Genomic DNA, 27,725 nt, shown 5'->3' with positions numbered 1-27,725 from the left:
ATCTCTGGCGGGCCCGAGATAGGGGTTATTCCTCTGTCCTGGTCCTATTAGATCTCTCAGCAGCTTTTGATACCATCGACCATGGTATCTTGCTGCGACGTCTTGAGGGGTTGGGAGTGGGAGGCACCGTTTTACGGTGGTTCTCCTCCTACCTCTTGGGCCGTTCGCAGACGGTGTTGGCAGGGGGGCAGAGGTCAACCCCAGGCCCCTTAGTTGTGGGGTGCCTCAGGGATCGGTACTCTCACCTCTCCTGTTCAACATCTATATGAAGCCGCTGGGTGAAATCATCCGTGGTTTCGGGGTGAGGTATCATCAATATGCTGATGATACCCAGCTTTTCTTCTCCACCCCAAACCAACCCAGTGATACCCTCGATGTGATGTCCTGTTGCCTGGAAGAGGTACAGATTTGGATGGGGAAGAACAGGCTCCGGCTCAACCCGGCCAAGACTGAGTGGCTTTACGTACTGGCATCTCATTTAGTCCAAGAGGTTGCATCTTTGGTTATGGGAGGAGAGAAGTTACCTCCCGTTGATAGGGCACGCAATCTGGGCGTCCTCCTGGATTCACGACTCAGTTTTGAAGATCATATTGGAGTCGTGGCCAGGGGGGCATTTGCCCAGGTTCGCCTGGTACACCAGTTGCGCCCCTTTCTGGACCGAGATGCCCTACGTACAGTCACCCACACACTCGTTACCTCCCGTATAGATTACTGCAATGCTCTCTACATGGGGCTGCCCTTGAAGACCACCCAGAGGCTTCAGCTGGTGCAGAATGCGGCCGCGCGGGTAGTGATGGGAGCACCCCGATACTCCTGTATTACACCCCTCCTGCGTGAGCTGCATTGGTTACCGGTTGTCCTCCGGGTGAGATTTAAGGTGCTGGTACTTACCTTTAAAGCCCTACATGGCTTAGGCCCGGGATACTTGCAGGACCATCTGCTGCCGGGAATGACTTCCCATCGCCCAGTGCGCTCACACAGAGGGCCTCCTCAGGGTACCGTTGGCTAGACAATGTTGGCTGGCGACCCCCAGGGGGAGGGCCTTCTCTGTGGGAGCGCCAGCCCTATGGAACCAGCTCCCCCCTGAGCTTTGGATGGCCCCAGATCTCCGGTCCTTTCGCCGCGGCCTCAAAACACTTCTTTTCCATCAGGCTGACCTGGACTGACAGGGATTTTAATTATGTTTTTAATTTTTAACTTATTTTAATTTTAATTTTAAATTTATTCTACAGGGGCCATTAATTTAATTTTCTTTTAACTTCTGTATTATTGTATTTTATTGTTGTTAGCCGGCCTGAGTCCTTCAGGAGATAGGGTGGCATATAAGTCCCAATAATAAATAAATAAATAAATAAAGTATTGAAAGTATTATTCAGTATTTTAAGCTATTACAGACTTTTCTTTACTGAAGGAAACTTCATTACAAAATATATAAACTATTTAATCTAGCACTATTGAAGATGCCTGCAAAAAGGATATTATAGCAATTTTTTTTAATGTTTGCTTTCTATGGTTAGAATTTGGTCCTCTCTTAAAATGTTGGCAATGGATCCCAACTGCAGAAATTCCGAATTGCAATTAATTTATTAAAGACATGTTAATGGAAAGCTGTGAGTATACATTAATGTTAAGTATTCACTTATGACCTCATCTTACTTACAATTCCATTTGGAAGAGATAACTGCAGATAACTGGGTAATCTACAGTTAGATTCACAATCTAAGACTAGCAGGAATTTAATAATTTAAGTCCCAACTAAGTATCTAAGAATTATTAAGGTACCGTTTAAGTATGCTATATAGGCAGTTCCAAGTAGTGTGATTTATAGTAGATCAGAAGCCATTGTGGACTTTCTAGGAGCAGAATACAATAACAGATTGTTAACAGAGGGCTTTGAAGTATAACCTTGCTGTTGGCTTTACCTGGTAACCATGTTTTTTTATGAGGGTGAGGGTTCATTCTCCGAACTTGTGGGTTGGTTTACGAATGTTGTTACCAGGGTAGGTAATATCTTCAGCAGATTTTAGGGGATGTCAGTGTTGGTGTTTTTCTGTTTATAAGGGCTTCAGGTCTGGGTGTGTCTAGTGAGGGTCTTGTGATGGGTCAGGCGTGAATCATCAGTGAGTCTTGTGATCGGGAGCTTACATCAGGTCAGGGTTGTTTGGATGTGAACTGCTGTCAGGGGGACTTGTGTGGCTTAGTTGGTGCCATCTCTGGTTAGCTGTGCAGTTGTTTGGATTCTGAGGGGTTCGTAGATAGGTTGTAGGTCAATGTGTCTGTTGATGTAATTGCTTGTAGAGTGCCAGGCTTTGATGAACTCATGAGCGTGGCAGGTAGTAATGTGACAAATGATTTTTGTGTTGCTCCAATTGAACTGGTGCTGTTTGGTGTTGGTGTGGGTAGTGATTAAAGATTTGGGATCATGGCGTTTGACTGCCAGATGGTGTTCATGGATCCTGGTTTTTAACTGATGTTTGTGCCATGTAGAATTGGTTGCAATAGTTACAACTGATTTTGTACATTACATTGTTACTTTCATCCTTCTATATCACCATGCTCGGGAGTTCATTGAAGCCTGGCAGTCCACAAGCAATTCCATCAACAGACACATTGACCTACAACCAGCCCCTGGAGCTCCTCAGAATCCAAATCAACCGCACAGCCAACCAGAGACAGCACTGACTCTCAACCAACCCACACAAGCCCCCCCGTTTACTTTCCAATGACCCTGACCTGATGTAAATTCCCCAAGATTCACTGATGACTCACACCTGACCCAACACAAAACCCATCACAAGACACCCACATCTGAAGCCCTTATAAACAGAACAATGACACTGATATCCCCCAAACTCTGCCTAGAATGGAAAAAAATGTATAAAATCATTATGAAATGTGTACTAGGGATGATTTAATGACAGCCAAATCCACATGCTTTTTGTACTGATCCATGTTTTAAATATCAATTGTTCTCAATTGAAAAAGATTTTATGTAGCCATTCATAAAATGAACATTCTGTAGAACTGTGTGATATGAAATCTCAGTAAAACATTTTGAAAAGGGAGAAATTGTGTTGTAGGAATTATTTATATGAAGAAAAATTATATAAGAGAGTAAAGGTAAAGGTAAAGGTTTTTCCCCCCCTGGAATATTCAATCTATGCACTTCTGAGATTGTCAGAAATCTATACTTCGTGCCTGCTTTATTCCCATAAAAGCTAATAGGTAAATAATAATAAGATAAATCAACATTCTAGCTGAATAGCTCTCTTATAGCTATTCAAAAACCAGTAAAACCATGGAAGGAAATAAGGCTAACCAGGGCTGCCACCAATATCTGCAGAGTCACCATGTTCGCTCTGAAAGTTTCTGAATTGAGAGGCTGAACAGACAAATCAATGGTATGAAAACATCTTTTTACTCTGGCTGTCCCTTCTCCATAGAAAAGGGAAAACTATAAAAATAAGCAGTCACCTGTTTAAATTACATTTTTTTATTTTTATGAATATCCCTTTTAAATCCTTCATGCACATTTTCAACATAAAAATCTTTCAACTGAATCGTATGACATAAGTTGCAATTGTTCTATAATGTGGTAATTCCAACAGCTCCCCAAGAATCTCTTAAACTTTGGCAAGTAGTATCATCTGACTAGACAAAATCCCGTAGGAAGGGCTTGATGAACATTTTACATTTGATGTAAAGTGGACCAGTGTATGGAACTCAACTCATGGATGGATAAGGGGAGAAATTTTCATAGCAGTACAGTAGGCAACATGGCATAGGGATTATTAATCATAGCTATGCTGGTGTGTTTGTTAAATGATAGTAATCCATTTTTTTCATACTGAGTGACCAATGAAAACACAGTGTTTGCATTGTTTGTGTCAACAAGTTAAATGAGGATGTTATTTTAAGACTGATAAGAGATTCAGCAACTCCTAGAAAGCTGCCATTTTTAAAGAAATACCATGATGATTGTACAATATTGGGATCTTTGTCCTGGTAATACTGCAAGGAAATGCTAGGGTTTTAGTCCATTAATATACAAATATACATATGTAAACAGGTAATGTACAACCAGCCTAAAGTTGTATCTTGCATCACAACTCTGAAATTGCACGAATAATAGTATGAGAATGCTACAAAGAAAAGATATGATTTACTACACTAATACACATAATAATAGTTTGAAAAGAAACAGTTATCCTACTCATTCTCTCATGTTATTACATATTCAACATCAGAAACTAAGCTATCAGATACAATTCATGGCATAAAGATGAAAAATGTCCTTTATTTACATAACTGTGCATCTAGGATAAAAATTAAAATTAGAATCATACAATTCCAGCTTTCTTCATTCACTCATGCATATAAACAATGCTGTATCTGTAATGGCAATATGCGCCAAATAGATACCTCTAACCTTTTAAACCCTAATGGTAATTCTGTAGAACGTATTGTTATGTTCACCTGTGTGAATAATAAATAGCCATATACATGTGTATGAACACACATAACAAACACTTCAGGCTGACCGTTGTCATGACATACATAATTCAAACAATTCAAGGAAGCAACTAGCTAGCTTTAAAAAAAAGTGCATAGAAATCAAAATATTTAAAAGATTAAAAGAGCTCCATTCTGGAAAGAAATTTCTATCTGTTTTTTACAAAAATGTTTCTTCTAAAAGAAGAAAAACACAAAACAACTCAAAGAATAGAGCTTTGAAATGCATATTATGGCAAAGAACTCCTCAACTGTAAGTCTTAAAGAATACATGAAAATCTTGGTTCCTTAATATGTCAGGAATTTACTGGCAAAATTAACATATTTAGTACTTTAGTACTTCCTTAATGTGTATGGCATACACAATTCAGGCATTAATTGTAATGCTTTAGAAGATATGAATATTAATATTAGATATTTTCTGTAATCTTTCTAATAGCAAAACAAGAATTTCTTTCTTCTTACTTTGGGGTACTTTGATATCTGTGTAGTCCAGTATGATTTATCTGGACAACATAGACTATACTTTTCAGCTAAACGTACAATGCCAACAAAGCACAAAATGGCTAAAGCATTTAAATGGTAGTATTTCCCCAAGACTGAAGAACATTACCCAAAATTTAAGAGTATGGCTAGTTTGCATGCATTTACTCAAGTTCCACTATATTTAAAAGATGTATAATAACAATATAAATTACTTATACTTGTATAATATTTAAATGCTTCATAGATGGATCTATTTCCATAAAACTATTTCCTGAGTCTATCTTTTTCTAATCAAATTCAACAGCCAAATTTAGAAACATTCATGAAGAAAAACAAAGCCCTCTAAATGTGAAGAGGCAGCCCTACAAGACAAATTTTTAACATTATTTTAATTTTCACAATGTAAATCTCTACATCTAATTTATTTAAATATAAAGTTACACTGTTCTCTTGCAATCTGTGTTCAACCCTGGCAAATTTCTGCAACATTATAACCAGGGAGATATTGTTTTTTTTCTTAAAATACAAATCAGAGAGCTATTTCCCCCCCAAGTTACATCAATCCAAATGATATCTGAAATAATTAGCAGACATGTAAGGAAATTATTATGAAGGAAGAACTTTAAAATTGTATTAAATACTAAAAACTTTTAAAAAGGGAAACTTTTGAATTAAATTTGATTATGTTGTACTCATGGTGTTACAAATAAGGTAAAAGTGATATAAAGGGACCATTTTTCCCCATGTAATGAGTCCATCAACCCCAACTCTTTCACATAGAGATCAAAACCAATAAAATATTATAAAGGGTAGACAATGTACTTGTCTGTACTTATTCTGATTTCCCAGTTCATGGAAGATCAGAAGAGATGAATAATAAGAGCATTTGGGTTTGCCATCTACCCTAGATTATTTGGTATGCCAAAATAAAGAGCTCTTTACTATCTCTGACTTGTAATGATTTTCTGTAAACATTAACATCACACTTAGAAGTAAATTCATTTGTAACAGCCTTCAAAGATTCTGAGTAAAATAACGTATCAATTATCCCTTGTAGTAGATGATAAGCCTTTCAAATTAGTTGGATAGCTAAAGTAATTTAATAGCACAACCTGTGAATTTTCAACAATAGGCACAAAATATCTCTCAATCAAATCAGATAAAAATTATATGTAGCATAACAAGTGATAATGAATACGTTATTGAAATAAACCTGTACTAAACTTGGGTTCACTAGGGAGAAAGTATTCAAAAATGTGAAAGATAACAGGAAAAAATCTCATGTTGATCTCATCTCATCTTGATTTTTCCCAATTGCCTGAAATATTTTAAAACAATAATTGCCTACTGGTTTTTACAATAAAGAGATAAAACACACCTTAGCTATAAAACACACCTTAGCTATGACAAAAAACTATTATTTAAAGCCTATGAAGCCTAATGTGTGTATTTAAAAATTCCTATTTTCCAGAATGTTATTAAAAGAAAACATTTTAAAGTCCCAATATATATAACTTCTGAAGCTGAACTTTTTTTGCTAGTATCCCTTGGATTGAATTGATGATAGGATGTCTCTTTTGCATTTCCAAGTTGCCTTTGCCAATGAATGAAACACTTCTACAATTTGAATGTGTCCCATGTAAATTTTCCAAAAGTACGGCAATGTTTTCCTTTTTTGCTTTCTTTCCTGGGAAAATTTATTACCCACTTCTCACCGAAACACTACATAACTGTGAAGTTTTTGATTGATGCTCATGGTGCTGATGATGAGTGGTATTTCACAAATGCAATTGCAGCCAGTTCTTTACAAAATTCTTCTAATACTATCACACCTTCAAGTAACGTCATGTGGTCAACACTGTAAAGTGAAGATAAGGAACAGATTTAAAAAGCCACACGTCATCAGGAAATGATCTGTATTTGACTGGTAATTAATATACTTACATAGGCCCTTCAGGTTCTAACCCAAGAAGACGTTTCCTGACCAATAGAAGTTTAGGTGTGAAATCAGGTATGCGCTGAATCCGTACCATCAGATCTCCAACAACCTGTATATTATCCACAAAATATTGCACACAATGAAGCAAAGAGTCAGTGTAATTATATGGATCTGAATCTGGAGATAAGAAATCAAAATTCAACTTTCTGAAGTACTGTACATATCATGTACATATCCCAACAACATATTAAATTCTCACTCTGGTCCATCTGATGAAATTGCATTGACGAAATGATGAACATTAACAAGAATAAAAGCTGTCTCCCATTTCCAATTGCTCAGCAGCAGCAAGACCATTAACATTTACACAACTATGAGACTGATCAGATGGCATACGTACCCTAACAATGACTGAAAAAAGAGAACGGCAGCCAGAAGCCAGATTTACATAGGGATCCAAAAGGTATTCATGAATATGTGGATGTGGAAACAAGGAAAGCTTGGACAATACAGAAGTGACTTGTAGATTGACATCATATGGCTGTGGGGTAAAAAGAAAAGAAGACATTTCCCAAATATACACATTCGTTGTCACAGATACATGAAGCAGAAAATTACTAGCTTTGCTTTTAACCATGCACAAGATTTACAATGAGTAATTTTTATCAACCATGCAAGCACATGGCTTTAATTGTTTGACCAAAAGGCCATTATATTACTCAAAGAAAGCCAATGACTGAGATTTCAGTTTTATTTCTTTAGGGCAATAATTGATTTAAAGCTATCAAACTGTAAGCATAAAAGAGACAGAACGTGTAAAAATGAATCAATTATTACTGTTTAGACTATGCGGGACAGAAGGTTTCTAAATGTCCTATTCAACACCCCAGTCAACTGTCATCTATACTGATGATCATTTGTGGTGATTGAGAGATTCTTATGGCTGCTCTTGTAATGCTAATAGCAGGCTGAGTGCAGCACAAAGAATTTGTATTTTCTTTCTGTCTCTACTTCTGGTACTTTAATACATTTTAGCATAATCAAGGGAAGATTATCATTAGGTAAAATTCTCAGAAATTGGGGTGATGGAACAAAACAATTTTCCTAATGTACAACCATTCATTCATTTGCTTGTTAGCATTCCATCTCCTGTCTATGGCTCAAGAGAAAATTCATATTCCAATGTTATTATATTAGCAACCTAGTAAGAAAGATTGTGTTTAGAAATAGTTTGATCTAAAGTTATTATAATGGATTTGTTTTGGATCAGCAAAATGTCCACTTTATCCTTTGTTTCACAGTTGTTATAGAACAGTAAGAGATATTCAATCCTGCAAAAATCCTACAGAAACCAAAAAGTTTTCAGCCTAGGTGGCTGCACGCAGATCGCTTAGAGCTTCTGAGACATTCCAGTTACATAAAATGTTGAAAACTTTTTGTGATTAGCTAAAATCTATTGAGATTAACATATTGGTATAAGCATCAAGAGGATGTTGGCCTTGAGAACAAGAGCAGAACATGCATGGGACACATGGGTTAAATCTGTAATCAGGAACTATCTTGCACTTAAGAAATAAAGCACTTTTTGCAAAGAAAAAGATAGGCAAAATAATGTAATTTGGAAGTTCTAGATACAGAATTTCAGTTTCTATGTAAAAAGAAAATCAGGATAAACATCAACTATTCAGTTCAAGAGGCCAGTAGTAATGGATTAACAGCATATAGAATGCTGTGTCAGAACACTGAAATACCATTTATGGATCCGAAAAGCAGACCCTGCATTTGCAGGAAACCACCATATGCTTTATAACAGGGGTCCCCAACCTGTGGGCCATGGCCCACTAGTAGGCCATAAGAAGTTTGCAACTGGGCTGTAGAAACGGTCGGTGAGAGCACGTGCATTCTCACTTGTGCGAGCACCAGGGGAGTGCACATAAACTCCATTTAAGGGAGTGCCAGGCACGCTTGCTGGCCGCTCACATGAAACCATCCCCTCCCCTCCACTGCGGGTTGCATTAGCTTTATAATCTAAGTCTTATGTCAGTAGAATTGTATTCAATTGTAAGTAAATGTTCACAGACCTATTGTTAAAATAATTAAATCAAGTTTTTCATTTTAATCTCAAATGGATGTTTAAGAATATTTCCTTCCTGATTTAGATTAGCATTTTAGGCTTAAAAAAATGCAGCTAGCTTCCTTTATTTTAGTATAAACTAGTATGCCAACAATTTATACTATCCTCTCCCTGTAACCTGTTCAGATTTCATGACTCTTAGCTCTTCTATTTGGGGAAAGGACCATTTTTTAAAATTGAGTTTAGGAACATTCATCAATTCTCAGGTATACAAAATCACTCTCTACAATGCAACTGTACTAATTGCCCTATCATTAGGTATGTTTTGCCTAAAAACAGCTATATCACAAGAGGAAGCAGCACAAAATGCAGGTTTACCTGATCCAGAATTTTGCCCATTCTATCAAAGAGAACTTTCAAGAAATGTCCTTCAAAGAATGCTGTTTCTAAATTGCACTTTTCCAACAATTTAGGAGATCCTGGCCATTCCCATCGTAAGCATATGGAACAATAATCCCGAAACTAAAGAAGGAAACGTGATTACTAAATAATAAATTAAAGAACAAATAGTAATTACAGGAAAAACTTAAATAATCAACTAGTTTTTAAAGATCCCTTTAAAAAAATTCCAAAATAGCGATAAGCAAGTCTGTCTGTCTGCATTACAGTATCCTTCTAAGAATATTGTAAAAAACATTGAACTTAATTAATAAATGCTATTTTCTTTTTGCCAGACTAACTACAATTACTGTATATATTTAAAGAATACGCAACTAAATACTATACCGCAAATATCACTTATGAAGAAAAATTAAGGTACTAATTTGAGGCACATTAGGATGCTATAAAATTTAATGGACATCATGTCCATTTACTAATCAAATACTGCTTCAGTTCATGCTGCTTGACAGATAAAATAAGGAATGAAATGTACTATTATGTGGTTGCTGGTTTTAAAAAATAATAAAGTAAATTGTCACATCATTATGTAATCATGTGAAGTTGGCTTCTGCTTCCCCCTTGTCTGAAACCATCATACTATATATATAAAATAGCATTTTCTGTCTTTTCTTACTTGTCGATGGGCATCTCTGAGGTAGGTATCATAACCTGTTCCATCCACATGGTAGGAAGATTTGGCTTCATCTGGTACAAGACAGAGAAAACTGCAAAGATATACAAAACAAAGATATATATATATAAAACAAATTCTTTCTATGTCTTTACAACAATGAGCAACTCAAATACTATTTAACTAGTTTTATGGATTGCTGTGGAACTGAATACAAAAAAATCTGTTGAACTGTAACTTTCTAAGGCAGACATGTCAAACACAAGGCCCGGGGGCCGGATGCGGCCCGCGAAGTGGTTTCATGCGGCCCACGAAGCCATCCTGGAAACAGTGAGGGAACGGCCCCCACTGCCTTGGCCCTGGCCCAGAGACCCTCCTTCTGCCAGAGACCCTCAGATCTGTCCCACTCCTGCCCAGGCCCCCATAGGCACCCTTGATGCGAACGATGTAGAGCTGGCCATGCCCACCCAGTAGGGCATATGCACTCTAGCCACGCCCACCCAGTAGGCCATGCCCACCCAGGCCATACCCACCCGGCCCCCTGAGGGCAACTGCAATGCTGATGCGGCCCTCAATGAAATTGAGTTTGACACCCCTGTTCTAAGGTATCAGACATATCATGATAGATTCTAGGGTTTGTTATGCTCAACCATCCTCCCCACCCCACCCCAACTCAAGACAGGCCCCTTCCTTGGAAAGCTCAGCAAAATCCTCCTCCTCTGATGCTGCTGCAGGTGCACATCCCATCAAGACTGAGATCTTACTGCACACACTGGAATTACAACAAATTATGTTGGTTCTATTAAGAAGGGGGGGGAAAACCCCTGCTAGACATAAAGAGCAAAAAGGACATTTAGCTGATTTTTTGAATGAATTTAAGGAATAAGCATTACCATCTAATGGCATATCTCTCAGGATTTCAGAATTAGATATCTACTGTAATTCTGTACTCTTAAGAAGCTATTTGTAATTGTTTTGGCATTTTTGGCATTTTTCTTAATGCAGCAGTTGAAGAGTGAATATTGCAGCATAATCAAAGCCCATATATTATAACTGTGTGATTTTGAATATATTAAAACAGGCTTTAAATACTAAATTAAAGATTCAGGAATCCAGCTCAGAAATGAAGGTCAGTCATTCCCTTCTGGCTGATTCATTATATTCAAAGCTATCTATTAGTTCTCTATCTTTTCAATTTTCTCTCAGGCTCAGTGAATACACGCGCACTACAAGACCCCTAACTCTAACCCATACTGTCACATTATAGCTTCAATGTTCATCAGAAAAAGTAATTAATCTGCTTCCCTTGAAATCTTCAGGTCTAGTTTATAGTAAACTCTTGATTTAACAGAGTAATGTAGGGAATGAGTATCCCACTAAATCACAATGTTGCTAAATCTGAAATGAATATGTTCATGTGCATTTTATGAATGCATAACATTGGAATGGGATTTTGTGCACATGTAATATATGCACATGTAAAATAGTGAATGAGATTTTAGCATACATATATGTATGAAGGGCAAAGCTTTTGTCCACTACGCCCAAAGTATTCTAAACCAAGATTTGTTAACTAATATGCTTGTGTAATGCACATAAAAGTAATGTGGTACAGAAGTTAGTTCTTTTGTAGGAATAGGATGACTAAGATTCAAGTCCAGCCTAAGCTATGAAAAACAGGGTCAGTCCTGAGAAAAACCAGACAAAAAAATGCTGTGAATATCACATTTACTCCTGGAAGGTCATATATGAATATAACAAACAATTAATAAAATACATACTTTATCAGTCATAAGACTTGGATTTTATTGCGGAAACCTAAGGCAAGTGTTACAGTATTATTAACCTAGGAACAAATATTAGTAAATTCAACACACCTATTTACAATTTTATGGACTTCAGTCTTCCCATCATTTTTGGGATGATCGGGAGTTGTAGGTGGTGAAGCGCTAAGCCACTCTTGATTTGACAATATAGTATCAGGAGAAAGATCTGTAAACAAAGGATCTTCTTCCAGGTCTCTGTGACAAAATGAGGAAAGAACAGAACTTGGGTTTCCTTTGTTGAAAAGTTTGTCTTTCTATTTGAAAGACAAATTTATGTCTACAATCTGAAAAAAAATTACATCCATCTTGTACAATTTTTACTTCCTTTCCCTTTCAGCTACAGCCTTCAACTCATGAGCAGCTTTTTAAACGTTCCAAAAATAGCTTGAGTAAAAATATGAAAACATTCTGTCATGAAACAATTGCGAAATAGGCCTTTCCACCATCAGAATATTTGAAGCGTGAGCCACTTCAGAATTAATTACCTAGAATGATGTTTCTTTTTCAAACAATGCCTACTTTGACAACCAATGCACCATTTAAGCAATAGCAGAAAGTTACTGTATATCTAGATATTTATATGGCAAGGGAAAAAACAAAAGTTAAATGTCATTTTTTTCAAGATGAAAAAGAATGAGGATTGGGCTTTCTTGATTTGAAGTTGTTCTGTTTGGTTTGCATGAAAGAGTGGATGCTATGCAAAATTAAATTACTTATCACTTGTCTTTATTTTTAATGTATTATTTTGTAACAAAATTATTCAATAAAAATTAGTTTTTTAAAAAATTAGATATACTGGCAACCTGGGTGAGTCCTACAGCAATCGTGTAACATAGCAGTACCAAGGCTGGTTAGTAAGCATGCAAGCCACAGCATTCTAGACCAGCTGTAACTTTTCAATGGTCTTCAAGGGCCAAACCCAGTAAATTAATCTAATCAGAGATGACAAGAGTTTGAATAACAGTCTTTGAGCTATCCTGCTGCAGATAAGGCTACCGTGAAAAGGGTAGATGTACATTCTTCATTTATACGTCTGACATTAAACAGCGGTATTTTTAAACAAACTTTTATGATTTTACTTCTACTTCTGAAATACTCGTCACCTATTAAAATAATACAAAAACTAAATCTACATTCTCAATTATTTGCTTATTAAAATAAACCTACCTGAAACTAAAATAATTTTAGTTCTAAAAAAAATGCTAATGAAGCATTATAGCTACTGTATTTTTCAGACCATAAGACGTACCTGACCATAAGACGCACCCAGTTTTTAGAGCAGGAAAACAAGAAAAAAAAATTCTGAACCAAATAGTACTGGTATACTAAAACAGGGCTTTTCAACCTTTTCATCCATTGTACCACTTTTAGGACAAGGCAATGTCCGAGTACCACCAGTCGCCCAGCAAGGTGTCAAAAACTTGACACCCCCCCCAAAAAGGAAAAAAAATGATACAGGTAGTCCTCGACTTACAATGATTCACTTAGTGACTGTTCAAAGTTACGACAGCACTGAAAAAAGTGACTTATGACCATTTTTCACACTTATGACCACTGCAGCATCCCCAGGGTCATGTGATTTACATTCGGATGCTTGGCAATCGATTCATATTTATGATGGTCACATTGTTCCAGGGTCATGTGATCGCCTTTTACAACCTCCTGACAAGCAAAGTTAGTGGGGAAACCAGATTTACTTAACAATCATGTTACTAATTTAATTTCTCTCTCCTTCTCTTTCTCTCTCTCCCCCTCCCTCTTTCTTTCTCTCTCCTCTCTCTCCCTCTTTCTCTATTTTTCTCTTTCCCACTATTTCTCCCTCTCTCTCTCCATTTCCCTCCCTTTCTTTCTCCTCTCTCCCTTTCTCTCCCTCTCTATTTTTCTTTCCCTCTCTCCCTCTCTCTTTTTTTCTCGTCTCTCCCTCTCTCTCTCTCCCTTTCCCTCTCTCCCTCTATTTCTCCCTTTCTCCTTCTCTCTCCCTTTCTCTCCCCCCCTATTTCTTTATCCTTCTCCCCCTTTCTCTCCCTCCCTATTTCTTTATTCTTCTCTCTCTCCCTCTCTCTCTCTCTATTTCTCTCCCTCCCTCTCCCATTGTCCCTTCCTTTTTTCCTTCCTTCCTTCCTTCCTTTCCTCCCTCTTTGTCCTTCCCTCTCCGCGTTAGAGCAGTACCCATGGAGGCGGCCCTGCGGCCTGGCTTTCTCTTGCAGAAAGCAAGCTGAAATGGAGTGAGGGATATTGACAGGAACGCAAATTGGCCGATGTCGCACTCCTGCAATCTCCCTCGTTCGGTTTCAGCTTCCCTTGCTACAAGAGAAAGCAGGCTGAAACGGAGCGAGGGAGATTGCAGCAGCGCGAGATCAGCCAATTCGCGTTCCTGGCAATCTCCCTCACTCCGTTTCAGCCTGCTTTCTCTTGTAGCAAGGGAAGCTGAAACGGAGTGAGGGAGATTGCAGGAGCGCGAGATTGGCGTTTCTCAGTACGTGCCGATTCGCGCTCCTGGCAATCTCCCTTGCTTTCCACTTGCGAGGTTGGGGCTGGCCCTACGGATCACCTTCGGACCATAAGACACACCCTCGTTTTCCCCCCAACTTTTTTTGGGGAAAAAGTGCGTCTTATGGTCCGAAAAATACAGTACTTCAGAGGAAATTAAGAGGAAATTCAGAACATAATAAAACATACACTGCTCCTGGTATCTGCCCATTTTCTACCACGTCTTTATCTTCTTGGCATGGTGGTTTATATTCTGTATAGTTCCTCTCTTCTAAATTTCTAAGAACCAGGTTATAAAGAATATGTTCATCAGGCTTTTGCAAAAGGTGTTCAAACATTCTGAGGGTCATTATGCTGATCTGTAGAAGTAAAGGAAAAAAGACATTAAAAGATAATTGTCTTTTTCACATGGGTTCTCAATATTATTATGCTTGTCACTGATAGAACAGCTGTAGAGGCGTGTGTGTGTGTGTGTGTGTGTATGTGTATACACACATATATACACACACTTAATACTCAGAACTGCAATCTGTGGTTGGAAAATATTTGGTTCAGAGAAACACAATTGTTACTATCTCCTAATTTGGTGGCTCACTACAGATGGAAAGTTAGGAAAAGCTGCTGTAAAATTATTTTGGGAATCCATCTGAATGAACTATTCTAGGTTAGGGATGGAAAACTGTCATACTTCCAGTACTGAATTAGTCTTGTTTATATAGCTATTAGTGAAGTTGCAATTCAACAAGTGGAGGACCACAACTTTCTCATGCATATTCTATTCTATAGTATTCTGCTTAGAGAATGGAAACAAGACATGCCACAAGTTCAAAGTAGCACTTAAGTGAATATTACAGGCTTGCTAGCCTGAGGCAAATCTTGAGATATTAGTCTTCTAATTGCTAGACCTGCAGAGCACTTTAGGTTATCAGTGACCTGCCTAGCCTTTGAAAGTGCTGACAGGCATTTATTTCTACCTCATAATTTTCCATTTCCTCTCTTACCTATCTCTGCATTACCTCCCAAAATGCTAGTATCCTATATTGGTCAAATAGGAAAAGAAGCACATATGCATGCTAGGGATTGCATACAGACTTTTTAGTATTTGTTTTTTAGTACTTTATGGGTTACTCTGAATTATTTATCCTGAGTGCTCTGTCCACTTAGAAATGAGACTATTAGAAGGTGCAGTAGTATAACCTTTAGATGCATTCAATATATACATACACATACACACACACACACGTTTATCTGGTGTCTGAAGATGAACTGTTCACCATTTAAAAGTTAACTTATTAATGCATATCTGAACACTGATTGTTTCACAACAGCACTATGTACTTGCTATATTTGAACTTCTTACCTCATCTGAAATGTGATCACAGTGCTCAATTAAGCGATGTCGCAATGGGTGCCTGTTGACATCCGTTAGTTTTTCTGGCTCCCGCTGGTCTCCAAGGATGAAGTAAACCATTTCGTGAACTAAGGCATCTGATGTGACTTGACGAACGATACGATGCAACAGGGCAGTTGAAGTAAGAATTCCAATCTCTGAACTGATCATAACAAACATTTTTTAAACAAATTGATGTGGGTTCGTGTTTTTTTTTTAAAAAGGATGGGAGAAAGTCCAGTTCATTTTTCAATGGAAGATTACTCACGTTTGCATTAGCTGAGGTTCCATCACGTCAATGAAAAAACGCTCCCGCACTGAGACTGCCATGGCAACAGCAGTTGTCTAAAACAGAGGATATCAAGATGTCATCTTCACGATTTACAAATCATAGCTTTGTGAACTTGTTTTGGCAATGACTGATACAAGTATCACAAACCTTGTGAGCTTCCTTAATGAGCTGATCACAGTAATCAAACCAAGATAGAAATGAAATCAGAGCTCTTTTGCCTGGGAAAGCAGATGCGTCTTCTTTATAGTTATAGGAGTCCAAACTAGAGTGCAGGAAATGAAGGCAAATGAAAGGTATTTGATATTTGCTACCATTATAGCATAAGGATAAACAATAATTCTAAACATTTAGATACCGTATATACTTGAGTATAAGCCGACTCGAGTATAAGCCGAGACCCCCAATTTCACCCCCAAAAACTGGAAAAAGTTATTGACTCGAGTATAAGCCGATCCGCCGTTCTGCAAGCCTCTGCCGCCAGCAGAGGCTCGATCCGCCATTTTGCAAGCCTGAATACACAGGAATACCCTGTGTAGCCGCGGCTCGTCGGCAGGTCTCCGTTCCTCCTGCCGACCTTTGGGGAGGTTTGGGCGCCTCCCCAAACCTCCCCAAACCTCGGCAGGTCTCCGTTCCTCCTGCCGACCTTTGGGGAGGTTTGGGCGCCTCCCCAAACCTCCCCAAACCTCGGCAGGTCTCCGTTCCTCCGCGCAGACCTGCCGACCTTTGGGGAGGTTTGGGCGCCTGCCCAAACCTCGGCAGGTCTCCGTTCCTCCTGCCGACCTTTGGGGAGGTTTGGGCACCTCCCCAAACCTCCCCAAACCTCGGCAGGTCTCCGTTCCTCCTGCCGACCTTTGGGGAGGTTTGGGCGCCTCCCCAAACCTCCCCAAACCTCTGCAGGTCTCCGTTCCTCCTGCCGACCTTTGGGGAGGTTTGGGCGCCTCCCCAAACCTCCCCAAACCTCGGCAGGTCTCCGTTCCTCCTGCCGACCTTTGGGGAGGTTTGGGCGCCTCCCCAAACCTCCCCAAACCTCGGCAGGTCTCCGTTCCTCCTGCCGACCTTTGGGGAGGTTTGGGCGCCTCCCCAAACCTCCCCAAACCTCGGCAGGTCTCCGTTCCTCCGCGCAGACCTGCCGACGTTTGGGAAGGTTTGGGCGCCTCCCCAAACCTCCCCAGGTCTCCGTTCCTGTTTGGGGAGGTTTGGGCGCCTCCCCAAACCTCCCCAAACCTCGGCAGGTCTCCGTTCCTGTTTGGGGAGGTTTGGGCGCCTCCCCAAACCTCCCCAAACCTCGGCAGGTCTCCGTTCCTCCGCGCAGACCTGCCGACCTTTGGGGAGGTTTGGGCGCCTCCCCAAACGTCCCCAAACCTCGGCAGGTCTCCGTTCCTGTTTGGGGAGGTTTGGGCGCCTCCCCAAACGTCCCCAAACCTCGGCAGGTCTCCGTTCCTCCGCGCAGACCTGCCGACCTTTGGGGAGGTTTGGGCGCCTCCCCAAACGTCCCCAAACCTCGGCAGGTCTCCGTTCCTCCGCGCAGACCTGCCGACCTTTGGGGAGGTTTGGGCGCCTCCCCAAACGTCCCCAAACCTCGGCAGGTCTCCGTTCCTGTTTGGGGAGCTTTGGGCGCCTCCCCAAACCTCCCCAAACCTCGGCAGGTCTCCGTTCCTCCGCGCAGACCTGCCGACCTTTGGGGAGGTTTGGGCGCCTCCCCAAACGTCCCCAAACCTCGGCAGGTCTCCGTTCCTGTTTGGGGAGGTTTGGGCGCCTCCCCAAACGTCCCCAAACCTCGGCAGGTCTCCGTTCCTCCGCGCAGACCTGCCGACCTTTGGGGAGGTTTGGGCGCCTCCCCAAACGTCCCCAAACCTCGGCAGGTCTCCGTTCCTGTTTGGGGAGGTTTGGGCGCCTCCCCAAACGTCCCCAAACCTCGGCAGGTCTCCGTTCCTGTTTGGGGAGGTTTGGGCGCCTCCCCAAACCTCCCCAAACCTCGGCAGGTCTCCGTTCCTCCGCGCAGACCTGCCGACCTTTGGGGAGGTTTGGGCGCCTCCCCAAACGTCCCCAAACCTCGGCAGGTCTCCGTTCCTGTTTGGGGAGGTTTGGGCGCCTCCCCAAACGTCCCCAAACCTCGGCAGGTCTCCGTTCCTCCGCGCAGACCTGCCGACCTTTGGGGAGGTTTGGGCGCCTCCCCAAACGTCCCCAAACCTCGGCAGGTCTCCGTTCCTGTTTGGGGAGGTTTGGGCGCCTCCCCAAACGTCCCCAAACCTCGGCAGGTCTCCGTTCCTCCGCGCAGACCTGCCGACCTTTGGGGAGGTTTGGGCGCCTCCCCAAACGTCCCCAAACCTCGGCAGGTCTCCGTTCCTGTTTGGGGAGGTTTGGGCGCCTCCCCAAACGTCCCCAAACCTCGGCAGGTCTCCGTTCCTCCGCGCAGACCTGCCGACCTTTGGGGAGGTTTGGGCGCCTCCCCAAACGTCCCCAAACCTCGGCAGGTCTCCGTTCCTGTTTGGGGAGGTTTGGGCGCCTCCCCAAACCTCCCCAAACCTCGGCAGGTCTCCGTTCCTCCGTGCAGACCTGCCGACCTTTGGGGAGGTTTGGGCGCCTCCCCAAACGTCCCCAAACCTCGGCAGGTCTCCGTTCCTGTTTGGGGAGGTTTGGGCGCCTCCCCAAACCTCCCCAAACCTCGGCAGGTCTCCGTTCCTGTTTGCGGAGGTTTGGGCGCCTCCCCAAACCTCCCCAAACCTCCCCAAACCTCGGCAGGTCTCCGTTCCTCCGCGCAGACCTGCCGAGGTTTGGGGAGGTTTGGGGAGGCGCCCAAACCTCCCCAAAGGTCGGCAGGAAGAACGGAGACCTGCCGAGGTTTGGGGAGGTTTGGGGAGGCGCCCAAACCTCCCCAAAGGTCGGCAGGTCTGCGCGGAGGAACGGAGACCTGCCGAGGTTTGGGGAGGTTTGGGGAGGCGCCCAAACCTCCCCAAACAGGAACGGAGACCTGCCGAGGTTTGGGGAGGTTTGGGGAGGCGCCCAAACCTCCCCAAACGTCGGCAGGTCTGCGCGGAGGAACGGAGACCTGCCGAGGTTTGGGGAGGTTTGGGGAGGCGCCCAAACCTCCCCAAACAGGAACGGAGACCTGCCGAGGTTTGGGGACGTTTGGGGAGGCGCCCAAACCTCCCCAAAGGTCGGCAGGTCTGCACGGAGGAACGGAGACCTGCCGAGGTTTGGGGAGGCGCCCAAAACTCCCCAAACAAGAACGGAGACCTGCCGAGGTTTGGGGACGTTTGGGGAGGCGCCCAAACCTCCCCAAAGGTCGGCAGGTCTGCGCGGAGGAACGGAGACCTGCCGAGGTTTGGGGACGTTTGGGGAGGCGCCCAAACCTCCCCAAACAGGAACGGAGACCTGCCGAGGTTTGGGGACGTTTGGGGAGGCGCCCAAACCTCCCCAAAGGTCGGCAGGTCTGCGCGGAGGAACGGAGACCTGCCGAGGTTTGGGGACGTTTGGGGAGGCGCCCAAACCTCCCCAAACAGGAACGGAGACCTGCCGAGGTTTGGGGACGTTTGGGGAGGCGCCCAAACCTCCCCAAAGGTCGGCAGGTCTGCGCGGAGGAACGGAGACCTGCCGAGGTTTGGGGAGGTTTGGGGAGGCGCCCAAACCTCCCCAAACAGGAACGGAGACCTGCCGAGGTTTGGGGAGGTTTGGGGAGGCGCCCAAACCTCCCCAAAGGTCGGCAGGTCTGCGCGGAGGAACGGAGACCTGCCGAGGTTTGGGGAGGTTTGGGGAGGCGCCCAAAGCTCCCCAAACAGGAACGGAGACCTGCCGAGGTTTGGGGACGTTTGGGGAGGCGCCCAAACCTCCCCAAAGGTCGGCAGGTCTGCGCGGAGGAACGGAGACCTGCCGAGGTTTGGGGACGTTTGGGGAGGCGCCCAAACCTCCCCAAACGTCGGCAGGTCTGCGCGGAGGAACGGAGACCTGCCGAGGTTTGGGGAGGTTTGGGGAGGCGCCCAAACCTCCCCAAACAGGAACGGAGACCTGCCGAGGTTTGGGGACGTTTGGGGAGGCGCCCAAACCTCCCCAAAGGTCGGCAGGTCTGCGCGGAGGAACGGAGACCTGCCGAGGTTTGGGGAGGTTTGGGGAGGCGCCCAAACCTCCCCAAACAGGAACGGAGACCTGCCGAGGTTTGGGGAGGTTTGGGGAGGCGCCCAAACCTCCCCAAACAGGAACGGAGACCTGGGGAGGTTTGGGGAGGCGCCCAAACCTTCCCAAACGTCGGCAGGTCTGCGCGGAGGAACGGAGACCTGCCGAGGTTTGGGGAGGCGCCCAAACCTCCCCAAAGGTCGGCAGGAGGAACGGAGACCTGCCGAGGTTTGGGGAGGTTTGGGGAGGCGCCCAAACCTCCCCAAAGGTCGGCAGGAGGAACGGAGACCTGCCGAGGTTTGGGGAGGTTTGGGGAGGCGCCCAAACCTCCCCAAAGGTCGGCAGGAGGAACGGAGACCTGCCGAGGTTTGGGGAGGTTTGGGGAGGCGCCCAAACCTCCCCAAACGTCGGCAGGTCTGCGCGGAGGAACGGAGACCTGCCGAGGTTTGGGGAGACGCCCAAACCTCCCCAAACGTCGGCAAGTCTCCGTTCCTCCGCGCCCTGCCTGCCTGCTTCTTTCCGCTGCGGAAAGAAGCAGGCAGGCAAGGCGCGGAGTTTGGGGAGGTGCGCGCGCACCTCCCCAAACCTCCCCAAACTTCGGCAGGTCTCGGACGGCGGTGGCTTGGGAGAGGTGCGGGCGATCCCGGAAGCACCAAAGCCTCGGTCGCGCACAAGTCCTCGGTAAGTTTTTTTTGTTGACTGGAGTATAAGCCGAAGTGGAATTTTTCAGCCCAAAAAGTGGGCTGAAAAATTCGGCTTATACTCAAGTATATACGGTAATTTTCATTATTATATTGATAGTGATACTTTCTCCGAGACACATTTAAAATTTAACTAATCTCAAGTATAAGATAGGTTATAAATATAAATCAATCTATGGCTTAGAAATAACTCAAACAACATGTCCAAGAGTCCACAATGTAATACAAGCATGCAAGGACAGAATACATACCCCCAGTTAATGCCTTCAACTGTTTCGATATCTAAAGGATCCATTGACTGAGGGAGGGCTTTGTAAAGAGAGGCCAGTCTATCTGTCAGCAGTTCACATAAACATGTACTCTGTGTTAAGCACTTGGCAGCTGCTGGTTCAGGCAAACTCACTAGAAGCATGAGGCCTTCACAAGCTTTCACTGCTATTCGGCCATCCTGTGAAGGAAGAACAACACATTTCACTAAGTTGCTCTGATAACATCACTGCTTCAGACAGGAAGGCGATGCAGAGTGTGGTGAGGATGGCAGCAAAGATTATTGAGATTTACTCCATTCTATCCAAGACATAACATATACCGTATTTTTCGGACCATAAGACGCACTTTTTCCCCCCAAAAGTGAGGGGGGAAACGAGGGTGCATCTTATGGTCCAAAGGTGATCCGTATGGCCAGCCCCAACCTCCGCAAGTGGAAAGCAAGGGAGATTGCCAGGAGCACAAATCGGCACGTGCTGAGAAACACCGATCTCGCACTCCTGCAATCTCCCTCGCTTGGTTTCAGCTTCCCTTGCTACAAGAGAAAGCAGGCTGAAACGGAGTGAGGGAGATTGCCAGGAACGCGATCTCGCACTGCTGCAATCTCCCTCGCTCTGTTTCAGCCTGCTTTCTCTTGTAGCAAGGAAAACTGAAACCGCGCAAGATCGCGTTCCTGGCAATCTCCCTCGCTCCGTTTCAGCTTGCTTTCTGCAAGAGGAAGCCGGGCTGCAGGGCTGCCTCCGTAGGTACTGCTCTAACACAGAGAGGGAAGGACAAACAGGGAGAGAAGGAAGGAAGGAACAATGGGAGAGGGAGGGAGAGAGAGAAAGAGAGAAAGAGAGAGAGAAAGAGGGAGAGAAGGAAAAAGAAATAGGGAGGGAGAGAGAGAGAGAAGAAAGATAGGAAGGGAGAGAAGGAGAAAGAAAGAGGGAGGGGGAGAGAGGGAGAGAGAAAGAGGGAGAGGGAAAGAGGGAGAGAGAGAAAGAGGGAGAGGGAGAAATAGAGGGAAAGAGAAAAATAGAGAGGGAGAGAAAGAGGGAGAGAGAAAGAAGGAGAAAGAAAGGGAGGGAAATAGAGGGAGAGAAAGAGGGAGAAATAGAGGGAAAGAGAAAAATAGAGAAAGAAGGCGAGGGAGAGAAAGGGAGAGAGAAAGAAAGAGGGAGGGGGAGAGAGGGAGAGAAAGAGAAGGAGAGAGAAATTAAATTAGTAACATGATTGTTAAGTAAATCTGGTTTCCCCACTAACTTTGCTTGTCAGAAGGTTGTAAAAGGCGATCACATGACCCTGGAACAATGTGACCATCATAAATATGAATCGTTTGCCAAGCATCCGAATGTAAATCACATGACCCTGGGGATGCTGCAATGGTTATAAGTGTGAAAAATGGTCATAAGTCGCTTTTTTCAGTGCCATCGTAACTTTGAACAGTCACTAAGTAAATCGTTGTAAGTCGAGGACTACCTGTACTTTATCATTTTTTTTCCTTTTTGGGGGTGTGTGTCAAGTTTTTGACACCTTGCTGGGTGACTGGTGGTACTCGGACATTGCCTTGTCCTAAAAGTGGTACAATGGATGAAAAGGTTAAAAAGCCCTGTTTTAGTATACTGATACTATTTGGTTCAGAATATTTTTTTTCTTGTTTTCCTGCTCTAAAAACTGGGTGCTTCTTATGGTCAGGTGCGTCTTATGGTCCGAAAAATATGGTAAGTGTTGCTTGAGCAGGTCCACAGGATTGTCTGGGACACTACACATCTCTTCACAACCTGTTTTCCTTGTTACCTTCTGGGCGGAGGTATCCGAAGCAGAACATCTAGATTCAGTCACAATTTTGTTCCATATAGCATCAATCTTGAGAACTCTCAAGCTTCCCCTTTCCACTATGTATTCCAAGATGGGACAGTAATTAATATTTATATGTATTTATATGTGTGTAGGTATACACATGTGTATAGCATGTTTATATGTGTGTTATGTGTATACTTTTGAGAGCAGAAAACAGGATTTCATTTTTAATGTGTGCTAGTGCACCCACAGTAAAAATGACAAAGGTTATTTATCTATCTAAAAAAGTTGACGCACATCTAATTATATAGTTTTCATGGCCTAGTCTAAAAAAAGACATATTGATTACATAATATGTCATGAACATATGTGTAGGATTAATTTTGCTTATTTATTATACAGACAGACAACCACAATCAGGATTGATTCTGTTTACAGAATAATTAAAAAGAAGTTTCCGTTCTCAAATGCAGCTTTACTAACCTTAAAAAAAGTAAATGGGTTTCATCACATTTTCATCATCTGCAGGCAACATGGCTAACAAAATGGAGATAGCTTTAACAAGGTCTAAAAGTTCTTGCTAATCTCAAGCATTATTTAGCAGATTGGGTATTAACAGGACATCATTCAGAGCAAGACTTAAGGAACTTACAATAGCGATTCCCTAACTCTGAAGTATAGCTTTCTGAAAATAATAAATTAATGTACTGACTCTTGTGCAAAGAAAACTAATGATTTTGTTGGTGTTGACATTATAAGGGATAACCGCTTTTAATAATTTTCTTTCTTCCATATACATCAAGGATTCTCAGACTTAGCTGTATGAAAGCCCCTCCCTCTAGAGGTAATGAGAAGCAAAGCCTAGAAAGTGTGTGGAGAATGTTCCTACTTTGCCTGCTCAGTGTGACATTTGCCTCCCCCTCCCCACAGTAGCTTGCCTTACAACTTACTAGAGATCCTGTCCAGTTTGAAAACCGCAAATTTGTGAGAATTCCTGTGAGTTTTGGTTAAAGTGGATCTATAGCGACCATGATTACTCAGCAGCCAAACAACCACCAGACAGAGAAATGACATCCCTCTTTAATCCAATATTAATTCTGCTATAATAAATAGACACTCACGGGGCTTTTGGTAAGGTTGAGCAGAGAATTCACCAAATTATAGTCCCCATGTGGGCGAACAGCTAAAGCCTCTGGAGATAAAGGGATGTTTAATTCAATTTGATTTGCAGACAAATTATCTGCCTGCTGAAGGTCATTCTCTTTTTCTACTTGCTTTGTCCTATTTGATGTTTCTTCAGACCGAATGGACTGTCCTGTATCTGTCACCCCAGAATCTTGCCCTTTTACAAGGTCTTCTGTGACTGAGTTTGCTGCATCTTTTGAAGCCAATCCTTTCTGCTTGTTCTGAAAAAAAGTTAAAATGGATAAAATCAATGTTTGCTTGTAACAGAAATGCAGCAAGAAGAAACCCAAAGGAAATGAAGAAACAGCAGAAGAAACCAATAATGTTAAGTTGATTCCAGAGAGTCTAAATTTCTCAGTAACTAAAATGCATTTGAGTTGAATAGTGTAATGGAAAAGGAAGCTTTTCATTATGCCTTTCACATTTTAAGAACTTTTATTCACATCATGTATTTTTGATTCTCAGATAATTTCCTTAGAACAGTAAATTATTGCACTATATATCTTGTACAGACTGCCGAAATTTATAAACATCAAGCAATCCTCCATGAATTTTAGCCTGCTTAGATAAGCTATTATCTTTTGTTTATTTGCAACTTATACATTTACATATTTTTTAAAAATAACCAGACATTAATTATCATTTGATTGGTTAGCCTTAGTGGTTTACTTCTTCTGTTTCTTATCTAATTCAAACACACTTCGCATCAGTCAGATTAGTCAGAATTGCCACATGACGTTAAAAATAGAAGAAACAGGACATCCTTCAACAATTTAAAGTATGCTGCAAAAATTTGCTAGAAATTGTACAATCAGGTGCAATACTCTACATATCCTTCCAAATGAAAGCAGACATTTATGATATGCAAGGAATCTTTTAATACTAATTCAAAAGAAATCCAAAAGAATTCAGTTTAAGACCTCAACTCACTTTATTATTCTTGAGTTCTAAAAAGAGTTTTAGGTGCTATCTAGTTATGCTTCTAATTGCACACATCTAAAAGAAAAAAAATGTTATTGAAATTAGCGAATTTGTACTTACCACTGTCACAAAATTGTGAAAACCTTTCTAAAGGCTGCCCAATTAAAAGTGGAAACACTTTAAACATTTCTGCCTAAAGATCTGCTTCTGTTTTGTGAATGATAAAACAGATTCAAAGTTCCAGTTTTTAACAGTTTAAAAAAAATCCTTAAGAACTATGGTAATGGATCCATAGTTTGCTATTTAGCAATATGGTACACTTATATTATAATAAGCTTGCATAAACAATTGTGTAATTGTTATTCTTGAGTAATATGTTATTTTGGAAGCACATGTAATATTCCAAGCATTACAGAAAATAAACATATAATTAAGACTAAAATGTAATTAGAACATAATTATGTTCTATTATGAACATATGAGATAAAAAGATAAGAGTAATATTGCATAAATTGCCAGAAAATGTTTTCCTACAAAAAGGCATATATACAGTTTCTTAAACATACTGTAGATTTCTTTCTTTGCTTTTGAAAATGAAATTGACTCTATAAAACACAATAATTTGTGCATGACCGGCTGGCACCATTTTAACATTAATGGATCCCACTATTCTGAGACCAAATTTAAGTACTGTGTGTAACTATACAAAATAAGTATTCTTAGGTTTTCAGTGTTTCTTTTAAATAGGCCTCAGGCCTCTAGTAACAAGGTTTCAACACAGTTGTGATGTGAAATTGTTAATGATGGTCTTCATCTAAAAAGAAATACTTGCAGAAAGAATCAATCTGACAAATGATGGCAAAAACTTGTTGACTATGCCTAAACTTAGTATAGCCCACAATTTTGTACTATAATTTTAAAAGCTACACCACCACTACACTGCTGCTTTATGGGATTTGTTGTCCCAAAAGTTACATGGGACCATGTTTCTTTTACCATCAAGAAACAGTCTGTGGCAACAATAAAAAAATGTAAGATATTTCAATGTGGTGGCTGTTCTGGATTATTGTTAATGGGTTGCATTAAGCGATGAATTGTGTATCACACTATGCAAAACAATCAAAATTCACTGATTTGTTCATGCATTTCTGAAGCCCACCTGCTCACCTGCCTCGAAGAAATGTGTAGGACAGGGCCTGGAATCACCTATTAGGAAAGTTTAATGAAATAGGCTGTATGCTTTCTGATTCAAGAGCATCATCACCAAGGGACTTCACTACCAGACCACTGGGGATAGCAAGAGCAAGCAACAGTTTGCTGAACTTAACAGAAAGAAAAAAGCCAACTCAGTTCAGCAGCAAAAGGTGTGTAGAAAGCATCTTGTCAAACAAACAAACGCCACATAAAAAGCCCAGCTAATTAATTGTGGTAACAAAAACATCCAAACAAATGTAATCATACACACTCTGTCAGAGTACATATGCTGCTCGTTTTCTCTTTTCACACTATTAGTCACAAAATCATGGAACAAAGATAATTGAAAATACAACCACATAATTTCATAGGACAGGAGACTTTGTTCATCAAGAAAAGGACTGCACTGAAAAATGCAGCAGTGTTATATATAGTCCAGTTGTCTAATATGGCCACATAAATCTGCAAATAATGGCAATAATAATTACCAATTTTGTAAATGCAATTACAGTAGAAGACCTGTTTATAGAAAAAGTCGCAATGGCTCTAATAAAATTCAGAAGGTTAACTGCTAGCAACCGTCTACCGCTAATTAAAAACCTTAATACCTTCAACAGTATTAATTCTATATATGTCTACTCTGAAATGTTGCAATAAATTCAGTCGAAATTACTTCCAAGAATAAACATACGATTCCAAATTTGTAAGATTCTCTCAAGATTTCCAGTCTTTGCTCCATGGCTATGAGCACTGGGTTGATCGTTATGGCAATAGTGAATTACTATAGGATCTAATCCAATTGGGCTGTTAAAACTTTTAAACCAAATTCAGTTTATATATTAAAAATTAGGTATGCAGAACATGGTGAGATGCATCTCCTCATGTATCAATCAAACTTTCTATCACCATGGATATCTTGAAATCACTGGATATATATTGGCAAGCCTAAGCAGTTCGGTTAAACTGTATTCATAATTTCATGTTTCTTTATTTGTTTTTGTTAAATTTGCCACCTATCTTGCCATTGGGCTACTCTAGGCAGTTTACAACATAAAAAGAAATGAAAAGAGGGCAAGCAAAACAAGAATATCTAGATTACTGCAATGCACTCTACATAGGGCTGCCCTTGAAGACCACCCAGAAGCTTCAACTAATCCAGAATGCAGCAGCAAGCACAATAAAGCCCCCCCCCAGGTTTGTCCATGTAAAACCTCTGTTGCATGAGCTGCATTGGCTTCCGGTTTCTTTCCTTATGCAATTCAAGTGCTGCTCATCACCTTTAAAGCCTCATATGGCCTAGGGTCATATGCTGGCTGGCTCAGGAATTCTGGGAGCCAAGGTTGCCTACCCATGGCCTAGGGCCAGGCTATCTGCGGAATATCTGCCTGAAGTTCAGTAGGCCTCCACCTATTTAGCCTTCCATAAGTCTGTAAATCCCTGATTTTTCCATCAAACATTGGAAGATCAGAAAATCAGACTGATTC

At 41.9% G+C, this 27,725-nt stretch overlaps 1 protein-coding gene across 4 annotated transcripts in view; it reads right to left on the bottom strand.

Moving 5' to 3' along the window:
* Positions 1 to 3,477: 3,477 nt before the first annotated feature.
* The window catches only part of FHIP2A (FHF complex subunit HOOK interacting protein 2A), a 38,960-nt gene continuing 14,712 nt past the window's right edge, over positions 3,478 to 27,725 (bottom strand). For 2 of the 4 annotated variants that reach the window (XM_083364092.1, XM_083364093.1), the window contains 13 exons: positions 26,215 to 26,253; positions 24,063 to 24,347; positions 21,144 to 21,340; positions 16,229 to 16,343; positions 16,058 to 16,134; positions 15,760 to 15,952; positions 14,589 to 14,758; positions 11,961 to 12,104; positions 10,087 to 10,177; positions 9,390 to 9,533; positions 7,338 to 7,478; positions 6,943 to 7,046; positions 3,478 to 6,856 (listed from right to left, as the gene is read on the bottom strand). In XM_083364092.1, the coding sequence (XP_083220218.1) occupies positions 6,751 to 6,856; positions 6,943 to 7,046; positions 7,338 to 7,478; positions 9,390 to 9,533; positions 10,087 to 10,177; positions 11,961 to 12,104; positions 14,589 to 14,758; positions 15,760 to 15,952; positions 16,058 to 16,134; positions 16,229 to 16,343; positions 21,144 to 21,340; positions 24,063 to 24,347; positions 26,215 to 26,253 (1,806 nt within the window). In that variant the 3' untranslated portion in view covers positions 3,478 to 6,750. The remainder of the gene's footprint in view (positions 6,857 to 6,942; positions 7,047 to 7,337; positions 7,479 to 9,389; positions 9,534 to 10,086; positions 10,178 to 11,960; positions 12,105 to 14,588; positions 14,759 to 15,759; positions 15,953 to 16,057; positions 16,135 to 16,228; positions 16,344 to 21,143; positions 21,341 to 24,062; positions 24,348 to 26,214; positions 26,254 to 27,725) is intronic. The other 2 variants (XM_083364094.1, XM_083364095.1) reach the window with 2 other exon arrangements.

This window comes from Vipera ursinii, assembly GCF_947247035.1.
Source record: "Vipera ursinii genome assembly, chromosome: 5".
Lineage (NCBI taxonomy): Eukaryota > Metazoa > Chordata > Lepidosauria > Squamata > Viperidae > Vipera > Vipera ursinii.
Note: the sequence above shows the minus strand (reverse complement) of the source record. Positions and strands in the feature narration are given on the sequence as shown.